Consider the following 24,252-nt stretch of genomic DNA (forward strand, 5'->3'; position numbering starts at 1 on the left):
ACGCCCACACATGTCCCACACACTCAGTCTCTCACACAACAACTTGCGCGTTCTTGCTCGCACATGGACATACACAAAGTCGGGTACACATGCAATCACACGCAGGCTGCTCTGTCCCACCAGATCTGATATCCAATGTGAAATGTTTACGACCCGCCCACACGGCCTTCCTCCCTTGTCAATAAACTCTTCCCAGAACTATGTGTGATGCATTATCATGTAGCTGCATATGGGGGTTGCTCTTGTATCCTCCATCACAGGCTTACCCATGTGCATCCCACTGCAGCATGCAGCGCACAGCGAGAAACATTTAGCTTTTGGGCTGCCTCATGATGAATTTGTGCATTAACGTTATTCCTTTACTTAATCACATTGTGATTTTTCACATTAGCACAGACAGGTAGAGGGAACATACTGTACCAGCTGCTGTGGATTAAAACAAATGACCTTCTGAAAAGAGGTCTCTACCCGAAATGTGAAAAAAACATGGATGGATTTTTGAATGGGCTGACCAGGCACAGGCACAGGGGCCCAAACTGTCAGGGGTCCGTCACTTGCAAAATATCTCTCTAATTAATACATGCCAACCAGGAAGAGACTCAAAATGATCACAAAGAGACACAAATGGACCACAAACAGATACAAAGAAACTGCAAAGAGACACAAAATTAGTATAAAAAACAGACATAATATCAAGGAAACACAAATGGACTGCAAAGTTACACAATATGAATATAAAGACCCAAAATTACCTAAAAGAGACACAACTTAACTTAGTAAGACACAAAATTACCTCAAAGAAACTAATATGAAAATAAAATGAGACACAAAACAACCACAAGGAAACACGAAACAACTATAAAGTCACACAAAACAACCACAAGGAAACACAAAATGACTTCAAATTGATAAAACGACCAAATAAAGACATAAAATTACCTCAAAGAAACTAAAACGACTACAAAAATAGGCACAAAACAACCACAAAGAAACACAAAATGACTACAAGTTGACATAACGACTAAAAAAGACATAAAATTACCCCAAAGAGTCACAGAATTACCTCAGTAAGACACAAAATTCCCTAACAGAGACCCAAATGACTACAAAAAGAAACAATACAGCCAGAAGGAGACATAAAATGACCATAAAAGACATAAAATGACATCAAAAAGATACAAAATGACCTCAATAAGACACAAGATTACCTCAAAGAAACTAAAATGACCACAAAAAGTGACACAAAACAATCACAAGGAAACACAAGATGACTTCAAATAGACAAAATGACTAAAATAGACATAAAACTACCTCAATCAGACACAAAATCACCTCACAGAGACCCAACTGACAACAAAAAGAAGCAAAACAGCCACATGGAGACACAAAATGACCATAAATGACATAAAATTACCTCAAAGAGTCACAAAACATGGAATTACCCATAAGGGACACAAAATTACCACAGAGATACGAAATTACCTCAAAGAAACTGAAAAGAATACAAAAAGAGACACAAAACAACCATGAGGAAACAGAAGATGACTACAAATTGATTAAAAAAAAGAAACAAAACAGCCACAAGGAGACACTAAATTACAGCAAAGAGACACAAAATGACCAAAAAAGGCCTAAAGAAAACACAAAATTACCTCAATAATACACAAAATTCCCTCAAAGAAACTAAAACAACTACAAAAAGAAGTGCAAAACAGCCACAAAGAAACACAAAATGACTACAAAGTGACACAAAATAACCACAAGGAAACACAAATGACTTCAAAATGACAAAACAACCAAAAATACATACATAAAATTATGTCAAAGAATCACAAAATTACCACAAACTACCTCAATAAGACACAAAATTACCACAAAGAAACTAAAACGACTACAAAAAGGGACACAACACAGCCACAAGGAGACACAAAGTGACTACAAAGTGACACAAAAGGACCAAAAAAGATAAAAATTACTTTAAAGAGTCACAACATGACCTAAAGACACACAAAATTACCTTAAAGAAACTAAAACAACTACAAAAAGAGACACAAAACAGCCACTACAAGACATAAAGTGACACAAAAGGACCAAAAAAAGTCACAAAATTACCTCTGAGAGAGCCAAACAACTACAAAAAGACACAAACAACCACAAAGAGACAAAAAACCACAAAAAGATCGTCTACAACGAGATACAAAACCACAAAGTCTGTGTGTCTTGCTCCTGTGTAGGAGAGGTGGTGGGGCCCTTTGCATATCTGTGCCCAGGGACCCATTGTCTCATAATCCGCCCATGCTAAAAACATTTACTTAAGAATGAGGGACTGTCAATTTACAGGACAATCTCATGATTGCTATCAAATGCAGTGAGACTTGCACCTTTGTCATAAAACATATCAGATTGTCAGCTCAACTACAAGGTCTAATTCAGGCAAACAAGGTCAGAGTGTTCTGTGTGACCTGCGCTGTGCTGACAGCCAGACCTGCTGACGGGGACAGCCAAGCCGTCTCACGGCTGACAGAAGAACTTGACTCTCAAGCGGCCAGAGCCACAAACACAAACACCAGTGCACACCATTTGCTTCCGCTCTGCACTAAACTCTCCAACACACACAGATGCCTTAATGTGCTCCTGCCAGCACGACGAGCGTCAAAACAAGCCATGGCGTCAAGCGAGCTAATACAAAAGCGTAGCGTTTGACTGGAACAAAGGGTTGTGTTTCAAGTACAGGAGGGAGGTTTAACCAACTCCTTTCACTTTGTTCCACTGAGTCAGCACCTCCCAGAGAGAGAGGGAAAGAGATGGAGACAGATAAAGCTGTTGGGGCCGGGCAAAGACAGGGACCTTTGTCTGTGCGTGGAGACTCTAGGAGATGTTTCTTTTGAACACACTTTGTTTTCTCTATCACACATGCATTCACACACACACACAAGGATGATTCAGTTCTCAGACAGTGTGATAATATGCTGGTGGGGCACCGTGTCCCCTGAACAGTGGGTAGGAGTGTGTCTCTGTAATCAGACAGACAGTCTGTGCTGGTCCTGAGGCTGGAGGGAAGGACAGTTCTTGGCTGGTGCATGTTTGCACGTTCTGAGGCAGAGTCAGATCTTTTTTTTAACACATTACACTGCATCTCTCTTGTCCTTGAGGTGAACCTTACTATCACATATCTGATTACATGATGTAATCACCACACAGGCACATTACAATAGCGCGCCCTGACCTACAATACATAGAACAATTTACAAATAAACAATTCCAATATTTTATTTCCATGGCCTTTGAAAGTCCAATCAGTGTTTGGGAGCATGAGCTTCTCCCTCTCAAAGAGAAACGAGTGAAGTAAGTCTCAAACTTGTGATGTCATAGGGCAGTGGTTTTCAAACTTTCTGTGCCCAAGCCAAACCCTCAAGGCACACCTGTATTTATATCTGTGCACAATAGCTTCTTTAATGTGTGTTATCACTCTCATCACAACGTAAGTCAATACAAATAAGAAAAAATACTGACTTCGTCTCTTTTCTTTCTGTGCCAGGTCGTCTTCACTGGTGCTGTGTTGTAATTTGCTCCGTACAATAAAGCGACCTATTGTTCCATCACGACTTTCTCCTTTTAAACGTTAACCGTCACACTGGCTGCCAATCAGGGCTTCTGATGTGTCACACACTCTCATCACAACTTTTACAAATAGGTTCCTCATGAATGTTTTTTTTTTATTAAATTAAATTAAATTAAATTGCATTTTAGCTAGACTTTGCCTCTGTATTAGGAAATGGGTGCACACTACACACTGATACATTCATTCATTTCCATATCCACTTATCCTGGTAGGGGTCGTGGGGGTGCTGGAGCCTATCCCAGCTGACATTGGGCAAGAGGCAGGGTACACCCTGGACAGGTCACCAGACTATCACAGGGCTGACACATAGAGACAGACAACCATTCACACTCACATACACATCTACGGACTATTTAGAGTCACCAATTAACCTGCATGTCTTTGGACTGTGGGAGGAAGCTGGAGTACCTGCAGAAAACCCACGCTGACACGGGGAGAACATGCAAACATTGCTCAGCTTCCATGTCAGATTCCAGCCTGCTTCTCCAAACTGAGGGCATGCCGAATGCCATCTGCTGTATGCAATATGCTGTCTACATGCTGTAGGACCCCATACAGCCCCACTTTCTCTGAACTATCCCTTTAAGTTACCTCCTGCCTAACAAACTTTTTACAAATCTTGTGTCTTGGCAAGAGGGTTCAACCAGTTTTGTGCTGATGCTGCTGGTTGACAGTATTTTGCAGTGTTTGACATCTTTAAATACGACCACAATACGTATTTATTGTTTAGTCAGAGAACTGAATTCTGGTCAGGGTGAAAATAGGGCACTCACTGTTTAACTTGCTCCTGAATCCTGGCACATCTTAGCCTCCACAGGAGCATCACTATCAGGGGTGCAAAGTCACCTAATGGGGGGTTTGGACCCTTTGGTGGGCAGGCTCTGGCCTTATTTTTGCCACCACTGGAATAAAGTATGGGAAAGTGTATAATAGGTTACAATTACCTCGACCAGCTGCAACTTGAATTGCCTTGCTACCAAAATACTGAACAGGAGATTCGCACCATGGATGTGCAGCCGTATAATCTGCAGCAACTGTGTGATGCTATCATGTCGATATGGACCAAAATATCTGAGGAATGTTTCCAGCACATTGTTGAATATATGCCACAAAGAACTGAGACAGGTCTGAAGGCAAAATGAGGCCCAATCCAGTACTAGCAAGGTGTACCTAATAAAGTGGCCAGTGAATGTGCAATGTACAGTCCCTGTTTTGAATAAGCCTATAAATGAAGATTGGAATGCTTACTTTTTAATGTAGGCTAATTCATATAGTGGTATCTCCTCTATATACATAGAATTATCATTTTTATTGTTATTTACATGGTATGAATGAATGAATGACGTTATTTTGAACCAAAATAAAAAACAAACAAGACAAAGATAACTGTGCAAAAAGGAGTAGGTAGAAGTAAAACATATATGTCCCTTTCCCTTTCTTACATTTCTTCTTTTAACTCATATATTATTTCAACAAATTCCCAAATGTATTTACAACTAATATGCAACTATCCCCAGTCTGTTTACCACCCAAATAAATAAATTAGCAATAAACACAGTTTATTTACAGTCCAAGGACCACACAGTGTTACAAAATAAATATGCACTCCCCTAACACAACCTTTGCTCTTCTATATATCTGCCAAAAATATCTTTTTTGCCTGGAAGCTAATTATTTCTCACATTAAACATGATTATTGCAGTTTTAAATTAGACCAGATCTAAAAATTTCAATGCATGTGACTTTAAAAAGTGTGTGTGTGTGTTCCCTGTACGCCACATTGTGAACTGTCCTGATTGCTCTCTTTTAAAGGATGTATAATGGCTGTAAGTTGCTTTTGCCCCAGATTTCCACACAGTGTATCCACTCCCAGGGACAACAGATGAAAATTAGCATTGTGCTATATCTAGTATAACACATATTGCACAGTCCCTGTTTTAAATAAAGCTATAAATGAAATGAATGCATACTTTAATATAGGCTAACTCATATTCACTCTATATACTTCTTCATGTTGTATAATAACACAACAGTTGTGTGTGAACAGTGACGTTACAGGACAGGCTTTGCTACCAAAATATGGAGCTGGAGATTACAGCTGACAAATCTGCAGCAACTGTGTGATGCTATCATGTCGATAAGGACCGAAATCTTTGAGGAATGTTTCCAGCACATTGCTGAATCTATGCCACCAAGAATTAAAGGAGAAGTCCGGTATTTTGCACTTTGAAACTTCCATGGTGTTTGTTGATTTCTGACATAAAAATTGTAGCAAGCTGTGGTTTCCATCCTTGTTTTCGCTATTCATCTCGATTGTGGAACTATTTTTTCAGCTGCCTCACACCCGTGTGTAAACTTCCGCTTGATCGTTCATTTGACCCTGAAGCGTTATACACTCCAGCCCACTTGATGGCAATAATGATCTTTTACGTGGGTGTCGCCAACCAGCAGGAAACCATTGCAATGTAATGGGACACAGAGAAGAAGCAGAAGAAGAAGGTTGGCGTTGTGTTCAAAGGCAATCGTACTCGTGCAGTTGTTTAAACTTATTACAAAACTTTTTCGTTTGTTCTCGTTCACAGCACTGTCGAGCTGGCACTTTCGCTGAGCTAAAAGACAACAATGACTACAACTTTGTCGTAAACAACCCCCCGTCCGTTTCCGGAGGTGGATTACTACCAACGGACAATGAGGCTTCTATAGGAAACCAATGGATTACACAAAATGTCAAATAAATCATCACAGAAACCACAGTTTGCTACGATTTTTATGTCAGAACATCAACGAACACCACTGTCCACTCAGTGAGTTTCATGGCTTTGAAAACCAACGTTTAGGGTGGTTTTTGGATCGATATACACATGGCCATAGGCAGCAGTGTTAAGCCAGGCAGGAGAAAGCCCAATTCTCTGAAAATGAGCAGTCTTCACTATTTTGGTCCTAACCACTCTATTTCATCATAAACAACCCAGAAATGGGGCTCAAAGTGCAAAATATCGGACTTCTCCTAGAAGGCAGCTGTGAAGACAAAAGGGGTCCAACCTGGTACTTGCAAGGTGCACCTAATAAAGTGGCTGGTGGGTGTCAGCCAATAGCTAAAATGAAGATTGGAATGCATACTTTTAAATGTAGGCTTAACATATTGTGGTATCTCTACACAGAATTATCATTTTTATGTTGTTATGCACAGTATATCCACACACAGGGACAACAGATGCAAATTAGCATTGTGCTTTGTCTAGTATAATACATATTTAACAGTCTGTTTGAAATAAATTAATAAATGAAATGAATGCATACTTAAATGTTGGCTAATTCATATTGTTGTATCTCCTCTATACACTTCTTCATGCTGAATAAAAATACAACAGTTGTGTGTGAACAGTGATGTTACAGGACAGGCTTTGCTACCAAAATATGGAGCTGGAGATTACAGCTGACAAATCTGCAGCAACTGTGTGATGCTATCATGCTGATAAGGACCGAAATCTCTGAGGAATGTTTCCAGAACATTGTTGAATATATGCCACCAAGAATTAAGGCAGCTCTGATGACAAATGGGGTCCAACCTGGCACTTGAAAGGTGTACCTAATAAAGCGGCAGGTGGGTGTCAGCCAATAGCTAAAATGGAGATTGGAATGCATACTTTTTGATGTAGGCTAATTCATATTGTGGTATTTCTTTTATATAAAGACAATTAAAAAAATGTTGATGTTGTTATGTACAAAGTACATCCACACACAGGGACAGCAGATGTAAATTAGCATTGTGGTTTAAATAGTGTAATACATATTTAACCGTCTGTTTTAAATAAATTCATGCATACATTAATGTAGGCTAATTCATATTGTTGTACTTCTTTTATATACTTATTCATGTTAATTGAAAATACAACAGTTGCATGTGAAAAGTGAAGTTACAGGAGACAGGCTTTGCTACCAAAATCTGTGATTTTACTTGATTTTGACAAATGCCCATAAATTTTCCCAACATGTCTTTAACACAGTTGTATTTCCCCAAACACTGCAACACAACATGCCAGAAAACTTTTGTTTATCGGTGTACGTGCCCTCCGTCTCTATGGAGCCTGTTTACCTGCTCTGTTGCCCGGTGACATTTCTCCCTTATGTCGTCAGAGCGTGGCAACACCCCTCATATCGCCACAGCCTTCGCCTCATTAACGGTTTGTTAAGGAGGCAGACAACAGGCTGCTATTTCGCGTGCGCTGCTATTTCGGTGCGTTGCGCCATTAAAAGCCTTCAGTGGCGTCCAGGGAGCCGCTGCACTGACACACTTGGATATCTGCTGGCGGCTTTGCGTGGGCGCATTCTTTCCCAGCGACGGGAACACGTTGGACATGAGAGGCGGTTACAAGCCAAGCGGGGCCACCTTAAATCACACGCTGACATAACAAGAACTCTACTCTCCACCCATATCCGAGAAGAGTGTGTTAAGAGGTGTCTCACCTTCCCGACTGTACTCTTATTACCAAGAAAGACGCCGGTGTGCTGACAACACACCGAGGCATCTTAGGACATTACTGCAGCTCCTTATTGGTCAGGAGTCGCGAGGTCCGCTGCGTAGAAACGTCGCGCGCTGGACACGCACGGGCCTGTTGGAGAGGAAAAAGAAAACTTGTGGATACCGAAGTGGATTTATCTGAGAGCTTTTATCACGGTTTGGGTTTGTTTTACATGCCAAAGCTGGGGGAACAGACTGGAACACAGCACGCTGCTGAGCGAGGCTTCACAGTTTTCGCCACAATTATTGGTGAGTACACTTGAATGTGTGTGTGTCATTTGGACACTGAAAGAATTGATTGGAGGCGAGCAGTCAATCACGGGTCGATAAAATGTTGCTGCATGTTGTCAAGTGATTGGATGAGCCACCTTCCATGTAAATACCGGGGACATGATTAAGTTAATAAGGCTGGTATCGACGACAGGAGAATGTCACTGTTACTGTAAATTAGTATTAGCGGCTGACAGTAAGTCGTTGCTGATGTTGTCTGTTATAGAAGCACAATAACAACATAGTGACGGTATTGTGTAGCAGTGGCACTCATTATAACTATATTAAAGCACATTTATGATTAAAAAGAAGCCAGTTAATATCTCTAATGTGTAAAAAAAAAAAATGCTGTAAAATCCAAACGTGAATGTCTGCCTTTGTTAGACACAAGTAAACTATGAATCAGTTGCAAGTTTTCATGGTCAGTACCTTCCTTGGCCACTGGGGGGCGACCGAGTATCTCCTTTATCATCTCAAAGCCCTGACCTGTATTGGAAGAAGCTGTGTAGCTGTGTAGTGTTTTTAAAATCCTCACGCAGCCCCTCTTTGTTTGCAAGTTTCATCTTAGTTTTGTTGTGACAAGATGGACAAAATGGACGCCTGCATCACCACTTATGCACGCAACCATGCTGCATATGTATCACTTGCTTTTGCACAGTGGTTTCTGTCCCTTGCATGTTGTTCCCGATGGGAATATATCACGTCTAGTGTTTAATTTGCGTGCCATTCACGTCCACTTTAATAGTTTCTGCATTTGTGCTGAGATCAGGAGAAAGAGGGTGACGTCAGCACTATTTGTGCCCATCTGATAATTCAACATTTACTAGAGTAGAGGCTTGAACGATATCTACAAATAAACTAGAGCTGCTGATCGCAAGGCTTCACTGGATATCTCATTGGATAAGATGGTTGTTTTGGGTGATTAATAGTGAATAAATTAGTATGAGTGACCCTTAAAGCTCAGTGCATGCTCCTGTGATATGGCCCCATATTTTGTTCTATGCTGTAATTTATTATGAATGGCCTAAACTCTCCTGCCCTCCACGTGGGTGTGGATCTCTTCCTCCCATTGGCTGACACCAGCAGCGTCCTGAAGGAGCTCTACCGCCATTGGCTGCACCGGCTGTGGGCTGTGGGCGTATTTATCGATGGTGGAAGTGGGATACTTTGTGACAATGTTCATTGTCGATATTTCAGTGGAGCTGCCGTGGGTACGAGTGCGCAGCGCAGCGGAGAGCCTCTCGCCACTAACCCGTATGAGGCTTTGCAGCTCACGGACCGTGTGTTTTCTCATCTGAAGCTTGCAAAGGCTGACAGAAACACCGGGAGGAATTTATATTCTTTGTTTTTTTTATTATTGTTAGACGTGAGAGTTTTTTGTTTTAAAGGTAACTGCCTGCGTAAGTGTGCGTCCATGGCATTTTCTGCTGACAACATCGCGTCTCTGCCTGGCATTTACTCATCTATGTAGCACATAGGAAGACTTTTGGTGCACGTTGGAGAGGGCAACAAAGAGAGAGATCAAACAAAGAGAAAAAGCCTTATGTAGTTGAGTTTCCTGTGGGGAATATTCTCATGATATCGACCTCAGAGGAGACAGAGCGGGTTTTATTCTGACTCTCGGAGAGCGAGAGAAAGAAAGAAAAGAAAAGCTCCCTGAATGCTGCCTTTGATTTGCAAGCAGAACAAGGGACGGTAAGCCGAAGCGACGGATCGGCTTCACCATCCTCCTCCTACTCCTCCTCACCCCCGCTTCATCCCCGGCTCTGCTCGTCTTGTCTCCCCCCTTCTCTGACCACAGGTTATCGGATGGACCAGCACCCCAGCGCCCGGAGCTGCACCAGTCGCGGTGCTTCGTCCTGCGAGGCCGTCCCGACTGAGCCCTCCATGAATCTGTACATCCACTCCACCACCGGCACACGCTTCGAGCTCTCCCTGCCCCAGGAGGAGACCGTGGATGGACTGAAGAGGAGGCTGTCACAAAGACTCAAAGTACCAAGAGAGAGACTCGCTCTGCTGCACAAAGAAACGTGAGTAAACCTCTTGTAACTACTATGATGTGTCTACAAGAAAATGTGCATGAACATTATTTTACGCTTTGTCCTAAAAGGCCTGCCCCTATCTGTACCATGCGCTGACATCATGAGCCGTAATGTCTAGGCTGTTCCGCATTTAAATGTGAGTTTAGGTGCGTTCACCCTCGGGCCTGCAGCGATATGCTTTAATCTATACTTCGGATTTATGCGTGGCCCGAGCTCACAGGAGCCTCAGAGACAACCTTGGCTGCTTTGGTCATCAATACATTCAAGGAAACCACTGACCATCGGGACGCACGGTATTGGAATTACGCATAGGGGACGCACCGGTCACTGGAACAGTATCGACGAGGCGATCTGCAGACTTGCATTGATTCACTCCTCCTTCATTATAAATACTGAAGCCTGACTGAATTACTAATGCTCTGGGAGTCAAACATGTTAAACATTAATGAGGAAAGTCACAGGGACTGTGGTAGCCTGTAATTTATTTACTCTGCTGCTGCACAAGCACATATATGTGCATGTTGTTACTGTGTAATGGAAGGTGAATGTGTGCTGTAGTTGCTGCATGGTGATAGCCAGTAGAAGCAGGGCAACTCCTTAATGGTTTCAGTGGGTTTCTTATGGGTGGGCCAGCACTGTATGGACGAGAGAGTTAAAGCCTTTATTATTTAAAACAAACCGAAACCTACAGTATGAGGCGGTTCCCGAATGAATCATGCCCAGGTTAAATGAGCCAGCAGTTGTGCAGGTGGTGTTATGCAAAAAGAGAAAGGGATGCTTTAGTGCATGCAAACAGTCAGCATTGTTTTCCAGTCCCCTGTCCCCTCCCACCCATTGTAATCACCCAATAAATCACATCATCCTTTAAAACCTGAAACCCCCTTTTTAATCCCCTCCTGCTCCTCAAACTGTAGACCTACAGCAAGTCAGCGCTGAGGGCCTTTGTTCAGCTGCATGGGGTGAGATTTGGGTCATGCCTGTACAGCAGGCTGTCCTGAACACCCTTCACTAAACTAACTAAAGGAGGCAGAGACTGTGTGCGAGTGGTTCTAGTGCATCGTGACCTGAAAGAAAAGACAGTTTCCTCATTGTGGGAGCAGACACTCCTGCTCTGCACCAAACATTAAATAGTAAAGCCCCGGGAATGTATTATGTATCAGATTTCTTCGGAATGACAGAGACAGCAATCATAATACACGTCAATTAGGATCTTGAAATGTCAGTGATAAGTGCATGTCATGCTGTTTATCTTTTCTCATAACTATTAAAAGGGTTGTGGTTTTGGTTTCAGAGTTAGTTTCTGCTCCCCGTTTGTACGACTCAAAAATGGCAAAAGAAAAATACTTACCTCCACTTAGGCAAGTGGCAGTGGTGCCAGATATCCACTGCGAGCGGTTGTCAAGCTCCACTATACTCGAAATTGAAATATGACAGGCCAATCAATACTTCTCTTTCATGGCGCTTTTCACCCACGGCTCTTTTCCAAACTAGTTTTGAATTCTGTCTGCCCCCCTCCCCTGGCTGAAGGCTGTTTGTGTGTCTGAAGAGAGAAGATATTGTCAGCACAGTCTAATTATCTTGTTCTCTCTAACCCTGCAGGCGACTAAGTTCAGGCAAACTCCAGGATCTGGGCATCTCGGATGGGAGCAAGTTAACACTTGTACCAACAGTCGAAGCAGGATTAATGGTGAGGCTCACCTGGCTGTGATTTTATGTAGTGTGCAGTCCTGATATCAATAACAAATACAGTGCATGACTGTTTCTTGAATATTTATTACTGTGTGTAATTAATTACTGCTCATTTTTAGTCAGTTTAAATTATTATTTTTTAAATATTCTCACCTTTTTTTTGCAGTCTCAAGCATCAAGACCCGAGCAGTCCGTAATGCAAGCCTTGGAGAGTTTAACAGAAACTCAGGTAAGAGGCTGTTCCTCCGTGTTGACACTGCAACAATGCAACAAACTTAGCATCCTATCATGGTTGCTGTCTAAACCGAGCTTTGGACCTTTTGTGTGTGTGTTTGCACGGGGGGGATATGGGAGGCTGTAGCCTTGGTTAAGTGCAGAGCAACACCCAGATATAACACAGAGAAAGAGATGAGATGAGATGAGCAGGCTGCACAAGCACAAGCCTCTTTGCTTGTCTAATCTCAGCCTCTTAAACAAGCCGAGCCAAACTAGACATCCAGTGTGAGCTGTTAGGATATAATAAGCAGCAACACCCCTTGTATCCTAGTAACATCTGTGATAGCATGTGTGTTTGCATATGTGTGTGTGTGCGTGTGCGTGCACGCCACTGCAGGAAGCCAGGGCGAACACCACACAAGAAAGGCTTTTTTGTGAGCTGCTGAGAGGACCAGCACATAACACTCACTTTCACCTTTCTGTTTATACCTTTATCTGTAATCTCTCTCCACTCCTCCTGTATTTCATGCTCACACACACACACACACATACACACGCGTGCACACACAGACACATACATACATGTACAGGCAAGTTTCCAGGAAGTGTGCTGTGGCTGCATGGAGATTGAGTGTATTCTCACGCACTCATACACATAGTGCTGGATCATCAGATGACAGCCTTCTCACTCAGTATTAGCATAGGGTTCCTGGAAACCTAGCATGCACGCACAGCCCGAGTGGGGCCTACTCCCCGTACTTACAGTGAAACAGCTCTGTAGACCTGCTTAAATACAGTATGCATTTGAGTCAGTGTGGCATGACTCACCAAAGTGATCAATAGTGAGAGTAAAGTGAAAAAAAGGCAAAGAGTTCTCCGCACTGGCCGCAGAGAGAGGCGCGAGCGAGAAGAGAGGCGATAAGGCTGAATGCACACAGGCAACAGTGTGACGTATGAAACACTCTGCAGCTGACTGACTGACTCAGACCTACTTCCTTTTGTAGTGTTGGGTAACACTGAGATGTACGTAAGCGCATCAGTGATGCGCCGCTGACTGATGTCAAAACAGTACAAGATGGTGAAATGAATGATGCGTTTGTCCAAGAACGACACTGTACATTAAGTAGAATTTTTATCAGAGGATGTGGGCCGATTGGAGATAGCGGAGTGCGGTTCGCCGTGGCTGCATTCCCTGCTGATAATTTTCTGGTGGAAATCCTGGCTCTTGTTGTGTGTGTGAACTCAGCGTGCGTCTCGTAGCGCTGACAGCAGATGACTGCGTGTGTGTAGGTGTGTGTAAGTGAAAGTGTGCACGTCTGTTACTGGATGTGTGTGAGAGTGGTAGTGGGCTGGAAGGGAGCCTTGCCCATCATGTGGTACGCCTTTGCTGGGCAGCCATGAGTGACCGTCATTTTCACCAGAGGCAGATGATAATTCAGCAGCCGACCCGGCGCAGAAGACTTCTCACTTTGCCTTTCTTCCTGTATCTCTATTACTCTTTGACTCATTATGAGTCAGGCACTTGCATTTTTCTCAAGAATCGCTTACAGTACATTACCATTGCATTCATGTTTATGTAATTGTAATCCCGCAGTGGGGGCAGAGAGAATAAAGGGCACAGTAAGGCGGAGAGCGGGGTAAAAGGTTAAAAAAATGCGTAAAGCTGCTTTAGTGTGTTTTTATCCCGAGAAATTGATTCCTCTTTATAATTCATGAAGCGGAATGGAATGATATAGATTGCAGAGAGATTAAGGATCTGAGTAAGATTAGAAAATAGGAACACAAAAGCTTTCCCTCATTTCCTTTCTCCCCCCCTCCCCTAACTCTGGGGCTATCAAAAATCAATCAATGCACTTAGCTCTTAAAAGTGTCTGACATGATAACTGATATGCCCATACACCCAAAAATAGCCTCAGGGAAATGTGGGGTGGTTGTTAGCCGTGGTAGAAGAAGCGGGTATGAACCCCCGGACCTCCTCTAACCTCTCACCATGGGCGGATTAAGAGATAATGGGCCCTCGGGCACAGATATGAAAAGTGCACCAGCACATCTCCTACATAGGCGCGAGACACTCTTTTGCATCTCTTTGTAGCTGCTATGCATCTTTGTGTGGGTTTGTGGTGATCTTGTGGCTGTTTTGTTATTTCGAGTCTCCTGGGCGTTATGTGTTAATTTGACATTTGACATTTTGCAAGTGAAAGCCAGGGAGCCCCCCGACACTTCAGGCCCGTGGTCTTGTGCCTGGTGGGCCCGTTCAGTAATCCACCTGCTTGTATTTTGGTCATTTGAGGTCTCATTTCCTGATTGGGTGTTTTGCCATGAAGCGTGTGGAAGACGGGGCCGATCGGATCCCCTCATGTCTTCTCTGCTTTATCAGGATTCTGGGGGAGTTCACAGCTAGCAGCTAGCTAGCCAACCATCCGAGCAGAACATGACAGCTTCCAGGGCTGTTTCAGACTTTGCGGAGCGAGTTAGATAGAAAATGTTTTATGGAAACGGAGCCCTGGCAATTATCGAAATGGGATTTTTTTCTTACCCTCCTTCCTTTCCTCCGTCTCCCCCTTTTCCCTCCTTCTTCTCCCTCTCTTGTTTCTGCTTAACAGCTCTCCCAGGGCCCTATAATTTAAATGTGCTGTGGTTTGCAAGTCCGGCTAGCTGCCTCGGCCTGACCGTGATGGCTGGCTTCTTTAGCAAGGACAATCCTGGGCCGCCTTAATTCCTCCTCTGGCATCTCACTAGACTTTTTGCATGACATCTAAGCTGTATTAAGCTACTGCCTCCTGACAGCCCATCAAAATACAGTTGCCTGCACTAGTCTCTTCTCATTCTGTCTGCTAAATAGAGGTTGTGTGTTCAGCTTACATATGCAGCCATGCACGGACACACACACTCACACCAGAATTGAAAGGATATATTTAAGAGGATTGAGTTCAGAGAATGAGAAAATGTCTGATCCTGGTAGTAAAATGAATGTACACTTACAAGACAAGCAGTGAAAGGGAAGTGAAAGCAATATTCACGATTTCTGGGCATATGTAGACAGTGACATCAGCTCCCCATCTATCGATCTGGGTATTTGACAGAAAGAGAAGGATTATGTGTCCCTCTCAGCACACAGGGACTATTTGCTCATTGATGTTAGAATAAAAGCCAACCAGGCAGGCAGGCATCACCCTCACCATCCCCCCATTGCCCTTCCCCCATGCAGCCACCTCTTTGTTCCTGTCTTAAAGCACGAGCTCCGAACCTGCCCAGCTGACAAACCCCTCAAACACACAACAATGATTGAGGGTCACTCTTTAAGTTCACCCCCCACACAATCCCGTTTCATCCTCCATCCATACGTCCATATACGTCCATATCGAGTGCAGCTACAGTGGTGCATACTGGTTTCAAAATCAATGCACGGCCCAGCTGGAGCGAGGCTCAGCAGGCTGCAGATTGACAAATTTCGCCTTGAACACTAACACAGATTGCTTTGGGAGGAGGCTGTGTGTTGCCATCCCATATGTCCCAGCGGAATACGCCGTTACGTATCTGCTCTACTTTTCTTGCTCCCGCCGACAAGCACCTCCTGTCCTCATCCAATCCCCTCCTCCTCCTCTTCCACGAGGAACGATATGGCACAGTTTTGTCATTGTGTCTAGAAGCAGACAGATGCAAACTAGTAAGGATCTAACAATCTGTGGTGGTGTGTGTGTGTGTGTGTGTGTGTGTGGGGGGGGGGGGGTCACCTCTGGGTCACCCTCACCTCGTCTCCTCCACTCTGCCTCCCTCGGGGTGTGCCACGGTGGGCCAGACAGGTGGAGGAGAAAAGAAAGGGAGCTTTGCACAAGTTATTTTGTAACATGTCAAGTCAGTGTGCGTGTTCGAGTTCGGTAGGTCGGAGCTAATTGGGAGGGTGAGCTCATGTGCTTGGGTAACTCACAGATGAAGAAATGCAGGCAGGAGTCTAATGGAAGGAAGGGAATCAGAACAGAAGAGGCTTACTACTAGACAGATTTTTGGAGAGTGTATATGGACAATGAACTGTTCATGCTGGTGTACCTGCACATGTGTTTACATCAGCTCAATGGAGATGGTCAGTTTATTTTTTTCCCGTCCCCCACCTTATCTAGATGCTAGCTAATCAGCAGGATTGACACCACTGGAAATCATTGGAGAGTAATTGTATTGAGGATTTGGGAGTGCGAGGAGTTGAAAAATGACTTGAGTCACTTTGTTGGTCAACACGAGAGGATCCTCCCCCTTTTTTATAGCACGCAGCTCCCTCTGTCCTTCCCACTGCCATTGAAATGAAGGCTTTTTATATGCATGCGGGATGAGCGAGGGAGTCTTTGCTCTTTAGAATGGTAATTTTTTTTGTTACCTAAATGAAAGCTACAGAAATTAATTTGTTGCTGTCTGTGTATATCAAATTGTGTATGGAAGACAAGACAATGGTGATCTAAAGGCCTATTCAGTCCGCTGCTCGTGTAAATCCTGGCCTTGAAAATTGCATTAATAAGCTGTTCGCGCAGTATTTTTGCACCTGTGTAATCCCCTTTGTGATGCTTAAATGCACAGAGGGAGGGGGAACGCTGGGAGGGGTGGAGGGAATCAAGGTGTGTTGTTTGGCAATCAAGGGATAGATGGATTTTGCAGTGGATGTCATTGTCCTATTGTGTATATGCATCTAGTCGCGTTTGTGTGTGTGTGTGTGGCAGCATCCATTTGTAATGTCTGTGTCTTTGCGGGTTCCTCTCGCTCGGCGGTCCAGGGGTGTCTTATTTCTCCATATTTGAGTCGTGACCGTCATATCTTCCCATTCCCTGGCGACACTGAGCTTTTGTGATTCAAGTAGCAGGCATCGTGACTAGTGGGGCTACTGTGTGGGAGGACGGAGGCCGGGAATGTCACGTCTGATAGCCACCACCAAGTCTAATGAAGTCAATTAGGCATATGCTGCTGGTGAAACAGAGAGGCAGGGGTCAAAATACCCAGGTCGATCCACAAAGTCATACAAAAAACATACTGAATTAAAGGGAAGTGGAGATATTATTTGCCGCTCTGCTTGTCATGTTTCCTCTTGCCTCCCCTTGATTTGCCTGTACTTCTCAAATAGATGAGATGCTGTTTCCTCAGTCTTGTTTTGCTGGTGGTAATGTTGTTGCTAAAAATTTCTCTTGCTGGGTACAGAAACTGCTCATCTTTAAGTGATGCTCCTCTCCACCAACACAGGATCCTGCTTTAATCATATTAATCTGCAGGTATGAAATGCATTCAGTGGAGTGTGAGCAGCAAGCAAACTAGTGAAAACTGGGATACACAAGGGCTGTGGAGGCCTGCATGTGCATGTGAATCGGCTCAGTGTCTCTGGTCAGTTGTCAGAGGAGTGGCTTTAGCTTGGAACCCGATCGTCCTGAACTTTGCCATTCTGATCTCTCTTTTTACTTAGCCGGTCAAATTCAGTGACGGCCAGCTGGTCCTCTCTTGCTCCTTCCAGCCCCCTCTGTTTCTTATCAGGCAGCATTACAGGCGCCTGTCTTTCTAATGGGGCCTTTGAAGAGCCCCCCGGCTGCTTTTAGGATTTGGGGCATGATGCAAGTCATTGATTTTTTTTTTGCCTTCTCTTTTGAGAGGCTGTTATTGCATCTTTAGCCGGTGTGTGTCTGCACAGAGACTATCAATAGTGTCCTGGTGCGATCAAAACATCTAGGTCGATAGGCGGGTTAATAAGCGGGTTTTTGAACCGTACCCTTCGCCTAGCGGTTCGACAGGTGAGCTGCTGCGATGGAAGCAGAATGGCTTCCTCCTCTCAAGGCTTCCCTCTCTCCACCCTCCTGTCCCGCCCTCCAATCCTCTATCCTCTTTTCTCTGGCACAAAGCTGCTCAGTTGTTCATGAATGTCAGCTCAGTGCTGCCAGCGCTCTCTATCTTTCCCTCCCTCTTCCTTCTCGCCCTCCCTCAGCCTCTCAGCCTCTCTCTTCCTCCCTCACTCCTTATCTCCCTCCCTTAGTTCGCTTAGTGTGCAAAGGAAGAACGACTGCAAATGAGTTCCTTGAACCACAGGGACCCCAATAAATAAAACTGTCAGCCAGAGATGTCGAAAGAAAAAAAAAGAGGGAAGGAGCCAGAGGCACACTCTCACTGAATATTTCATCACCCACCACCACTCTGACACCCTACCCCCATTGCCCGCATACCCCATCCCCCCTTCACCATCCTTTCTCCCTTCCTCTCTCATGCCACCCACCCCCCTTTTTTCCTCTATCTTTTCCCCACCCCTCCTCCCCTGGCTGCCCCTTATCATATTCTCCCCCATCACTGCATAGCAACCAAAGCTCCTGCTAAACAAAATACCACCTCCTGGACCCCGGCTACTAAAACAAAATGGTTGATGGCGCCGGCTCTGGGGTCACTTGTTAAAGAGGAGCAATTAAGTGGAACAGCTCTGTATCAACACCTGTATGTCACTGAGTGGACTCTGTCATGGCACTGTCCATCAAATTTCTGTGGAATAAAGTCGCCCGCTGCATGTTGTTCCCGGCAGACACACACACACCTTGTTCTTCAGGCATGAGCTCCTCTTCTCTTTGCATACCACCGCTGCTGCATCAGAGAGAGAACAATGACTGGCTGGTTTCTCTCCGTCTGCCTAAATACAACAAAAGTGGGGCCCTCCACTCTCCCTGTCTTGTGCCTCTCATAACAAACCACCACAGACGGCCATAAGAAAGCTCGCTCCTCTCACGGGCTAATTTGTAGCCTGCCATGTGGTGTTGGGAGCTCAGTAGGAGTACATGAATTTCATCTTGGTGGTTTTGAATAATCCACACTAGTCATTATAAGGGTAATCAAGCCTCCTCTCTGTTTCTCCTGCTGTCACTCACTGTCGGCCTTTTTCTCTCACTTTCTCTCTCACGTGCTCACACACACACATACACACACAGAAACTGCGTGGTGAAGCAAGGTTCCTGCTCAAACTTGACATTAAAGGGTAATCAACCTGGGCCCAAATTTTGTATGTTTTTGTGTCTAAGTCTCAATGGTTTTGGGGGAATTTGTCCAAATCTGAACAAGAGTGCTGCAGCCAGCAGCTGCGATACTGGCTATAATGTAAATGTGTCCATTAAAAGTGTTTGTTTTTGCCACTGATAGGCTCATATTATTTTAAGTGTGTGAAAACATGGAAAGGATCCTTACAGAGATAGACCTTTATGTTAAAGAGTAAAATTCTTTGTGTTTAAACAGAAACCGCCACAAAATCGCTATTGCCAAACCCAACCAGACTCCATTTAAATAACCAGCAATTTTAGCGTGTATTGAACCAGCATGTTTTTACATCTAACTATGTGAATTTAGAGTTTATTTCAACCAAACCAGAGCTGGTGATTGTTGGAACAATGGAAAGATGAATCACAGCAGTTTAAGTGAGGTTTATTTTGTTTCTGTCGACTCTGAATGAAGTGTGTTTTACAATGATAAAATGACTGTTTATTTAAATGGAGTCTGGTGGCTGTGGAAATAGCGATTTTTATGGCTGTTTATGGTTAAACAAAAAGAACATTACTCTCTGACAAAATGGTCTATCTCTGTAGGTATCCTTTCCATAATGTTTTCAGACAAACAAGCACTTTTATTCGACTTAAATTTACAGTGCCCATATGCCCCAAGTGGTTACATTGCAGCCTGTTTGGCAGCTGCCGCCTGCAGCCCTCTGGCCCAATAATGGACCAATTTCAGAATTCGCTGTTCCCATTAGTCACTTACACACAAAAAGATTGGAAAATAGGGCCCAGGTTGAAAAATGCCCAAGATACCCTTTAAATGGCATCTTGGATGATTCCTCGGGATTCAGCATATACTACAGTGTGAACACAAATGTGTCCCTGACCATATTTAGCTAAGCAGTTTTCTGACACATGGTTCATCTGCCTCCTCCAAATAACTCCGACAATGTGTAGAAGTACCCAAATAGCCACTGCAGTCTTCTTTTCTCGCTGTGTGACTGAGCACAAACACTTCTGTTTAGCAGCAGTCGCAGTTTCTTCACAGATAAAAATCAAATGTGAGCAGGGAAGTGAAATCCGATCACAGACAGTCACTCGGGGCAGATTCTGATGCCGGGTGTGAACTGTAACCTGTCTCTACTGGACGCTGGCGCAGTCTGGATATACAGCATGTGGATACAAGATGGGAGAGCAGCACCATAGACAAACACACACTCACTTCCCAGGGGTGCCCTCCCCTCAATCTTCCTCCCTCCCTTTAACTAAACACTGGGTTGATGGTCCCCCTCGGGGCCTCTGACTTTGTATGCATGTTCGTTTGTGTGTGTGTTGTGGGTTGGCAAACTGTCGACTCAGTCTCTTGACAGCTGTCAGTCACACACAGTCAGCGTCTCCTCCTCTGCCTGCTTTTCTCTTTGTTTCTCCCCCCACCCACTCTCAGGATCCCGCCTCCCCCCTGAGGTCTCAAACAGACACACACACACACACACACACACACACACACACACATCTAGCAGGTGACCTTTGTACACGGAGTTTCCTAGAGCCATCTCAGGTAGCACCCTGCCCTGTTCTCCTCCTCACTTCACACCCCTCCCTGCTGACTTTATTGTCTTACCACTACAGGGTAATCATGGGTGCGGACTAGACTATCAACAAGCCATTAGTGGCTGGGTTTACCCTCCTAAAAGGCTGAGTTTCTGTTTATCTTGCAGCAGCCTTTATGCTGATTTTTTGCTGCAATAGCTGTTGATTATTTACATGTTGAAATGCAGCCATCAGATCATCCCAACCCCCTTCGTCCTTTCACCTGCCTTTCCTCTCCCTCTATCCTCTTTTCCACGCCATGTCAATACCAATGTGCAAAGGTCACCCTGGCAACAGAGAGGCAGCGGTCGATAAAGAAATAAATAAGCAGAAGAAAAGGGAGAGAAGTGATGGAGGGCAGAGCCTGGCAATTCACAGGGTTAACTACAGGCCAGCATCTCACAAGCACACTCCAAAGGCTGCAGGGTCTGGGGGGAGTGAGGCCTCCGCTCTCTTTTGCTGTCTTTGTATGTATGTCTCTATTACTTGTTTTGCTCTGCTTTGTCATTATTCTTTCTCTCCATCTCCCGGCCTCTTTGTGCTCTCTCCTCCCCTTGTGCAGCTTTTTCGGCACTGCTTCTGTCTTCCTGTTTCCCCCTCCCTCCGTGCCTCTGGGGACTGAAAGCACACAGGCAGTAGGGGTTGTTGAAACCTTTTTGGACAGAGACGTCACTTTGTGTTTGCCGGCGCTGCTTGTTTCTGTTTGCTTCTATTTGGGGAGAACCTGAGATGTCATTGCTACTGAGTCTTCAAGACCCAAAGAAGCTTTCTGACCCCCGAATGACTCTCACTAGAAAATAAACACGCTCTCACGCACCTCCACACTTGCACAGACTCGAGCAGAGAGTGGCAATACACAGCAACGGAGCCGCAGGCATGCGGGGGGGGGGGGACGACGACAAGAGAACTTTTGTTGTTTAGTGTGAATCCTCCAGCCAAGTCGTGACAACTCCGTGTTTGTGTGCGTCCATCCGGGCCACGGGTGGGACAGTGAAGGCCTCCACACTTGGCTCCTATTAGTCGTTGCCAGAGCTCCAAAAATGGGCAGCCCTTCCAGATCCGCCGCGGACAATCGGCCATTCTGTGTTTGAGAGGCAGGCGGGGTGTATTTCCTGGACGTGGGACTGATTTTTCAGGCCCGGGGCCAGACAGAAGGGTGGCCTCTGTCTCTGAGCTGAATGACACTGCTGACTAAGAACGGACTGAGGGGCAGTGGGAGGCAGGCGAGAGTGGGCTCTATTTGTGTGTGTTTTCCAATAGGTCTCCTCATCCACCGCTCCCCAGCAGATGTAAATAGGCCAGTGTTACAGAATAGTGATTGATTGCATGATGGGCTAATGTGGTGTGTCTGTATCTCTATGAGAGGGGGAGCTCAAAGCTCTGTTGTGTGCATTTTAACTGCCATCCATGGTGCAGACTGTTCATTTACAAAGGAGGAAGTCAATATGCGTGGGGGAGTTTTTCTCTTTTTGAAAGGCTTTGGCTTTCAGCACATAATCTGGGTGCAGACTTAGTTTGCAAATACCGCTGCACCAATAAATCACACTTATTGTGTTTGATTTTGGCAAAGCTGCGCTGGTGATCTTTCAGTAGACGTATATGAACTCAAATCCTCTTTTGTCCTCCTGCAGGTCAGTGACTTCCTGTCCGGCCGCTCTCCTCTCACCCTGGCGCTGCGCGTCGGTGACCACATGATGTTCGTCCAGCTCCAGTTGGCGGCGCAGCAGTCCGGCGGCCCCCAGCTCCAGCACAGACACCTCATCACCCGGGGCAATGCAGACACTGCAATGGGACAGCCCACGGGGCAGCCCCGTGTTCCCCACCCTCACCCACACTCCCACCACCACCCCCATCATCCACACAGTCACCCCAGCTCCCACTTGTCCCAACCTCACCTGGCCCCTTCTTCCCCCTCTTCCCCGGGCTCCCCGTCCTTCCCCCTGCCCTCCACGCACCACCAGCCGCTCCCTCCCATGTACCACCAGTCGCCCTCCTCCTCTCACTGTAGCCCCCCTACTCCCCCTCCTCCGCCCCACTCCCCTCGCCCCTCCCACGTCCCTGGAGGTCTTTTCCGCTCTCCAGCACATCATCATCATCACCATCACCACTACCACCAGCCTTCCTCAAGCCAACCCAGCCACGACATTGGCCAGGCCAGCCCCGTAGCCCCGGTCATCTGCCCTGAAGTAAGTACACTGCATATCGTTTATGTATTTAGTACTGCTGCAACATCTTCGTCATGAGCCCCGGTTTAGTGAGGAGACAAACATGCAAAATACCTGAAATATTATCATTATAATATAAGGTGCGACTGATGAAGTGGTAAAATAGCTTCACTTTTACATAACTGATGTCATCAGAGGCACTTGGCCCTCTCATGAATGAACAATGGAGGGGATGGGTTATGGCTGTTTGACCTGAGTGGCATGCACACAACTAAATCACCCTCCATTAAATTGATTAGATTAGCGGGATATCCCAGCAGCATGAGGGCAAACCCGTGGTTTACTCAGGTCTGCAGAAGGTTCGTGATATGTGTGCTTCCAAACCACAGTGCACTTAGTCATCACCAGAGTGCAATCTGCTTCCCAATACATGCAAACAGGCCAACACACACACGAGCCAGGCATCCCGATGACCTCATCCTGCCCATTGAGACGTACGGGGAAAAGGGGGGGAAGATAAACAGCTTGAGAGGATGAGATTAAAAAAAAGAGAGGCTGATTTAATGAATCGGAGTTGGTTTTTCATGTCAGGACTGATCATTAACCTCAGTGTTGTCAGCCATTTATCATTAACCTTTACAACCGTTTATTTTTATTGGGATAACTCTAAGAACAGCTGCACACACACACACACACAAGCACGAACGCGCTTGTCTTCACCAACCAAAGTTGCTGTTTATGCTTTCTCTACCTCCCCGAGCTCCAGCCTATGGAAAGCGAATAAGAACCAGATGTCAGTGGACTATGTGGGAGAGATGGCGCACAACAAGAAAAACAGAGAGGCGGGCCAGTTTAGCAGTGAGAAAACGGAAACGGCTATTCCTCATTAGGCTTTCACATGTGTAACACACACAAAAACAAGACAAGCGCGCAAACACAGAGACCTTTGCCTGGGTTTCAGTTTCATTTTCAAATGTCAGTCGAGCGATCCAAGTCGAGCTGAGGTGAAGTAACAGGGTTGCAAAGTTTGTTCTTTCTGAGTATTGAGGTAAAAAGATGTGCTGGCTGTTTTGGGGCTGTAGCGTGGCAGAAAGCTCGAGTTTCCTGCTTTCTTGAGTTTCTCGTCACCTTCGCTGCAAAGGTTACT

General features: G+C 45.1%; 1 protein-coding gene across 1 annotated transcript in view; it reads left to right on the forward strand.

Moving 5' to 3' along the window:
• The first annotated feature begins 7,797 nt into the window (after nt 1-7,797).
• Nucleotides 7,798-24,252, forward strand: part of midn (midnolin) — a 28,568-nt gene continuing 12,113 nt past the window's right edge. The window contains exons 1-5 of the mRNA XM_049586922.1: nt 7,798-8,393; nt 10,216-10,444; nt 12,056-12,143; nt 12,312-12,374; nt 22,572-23,126. Coding sequence (XP_049442879.1) covers nt 8,318-8,393; nt 10,216-10,444; nt 12,056-12,143; nt 12,312-12,374; nt 22,572-23,126 — 1,011 coding nt within the window. The 5' untranslated portion in view covers nt 7,798-8,317. The remainder of the gene's footprint in view (nt 8,394-10,215; nt 10,445-12,055; nt 12,144-12,311; nt 12,375-22,571; nt 23,127-24,252) is intronic.

Source organism: Epinephelus fuscoguttatus, linkage group LG10 (assembly GCF_011397635.1).
Source record: "Epinephelus fuscoguttatus linkage group LG10, E.fuscoguttatus.final_Chr_v1".
Taxonomy (NCBI): domain Eukaryota; kingdom Metazoa; phylum Chordata; class Actinopteri; order Perciformes; family Serranidae; genus Epinephelus; species Epinephelus fuscoguttatus.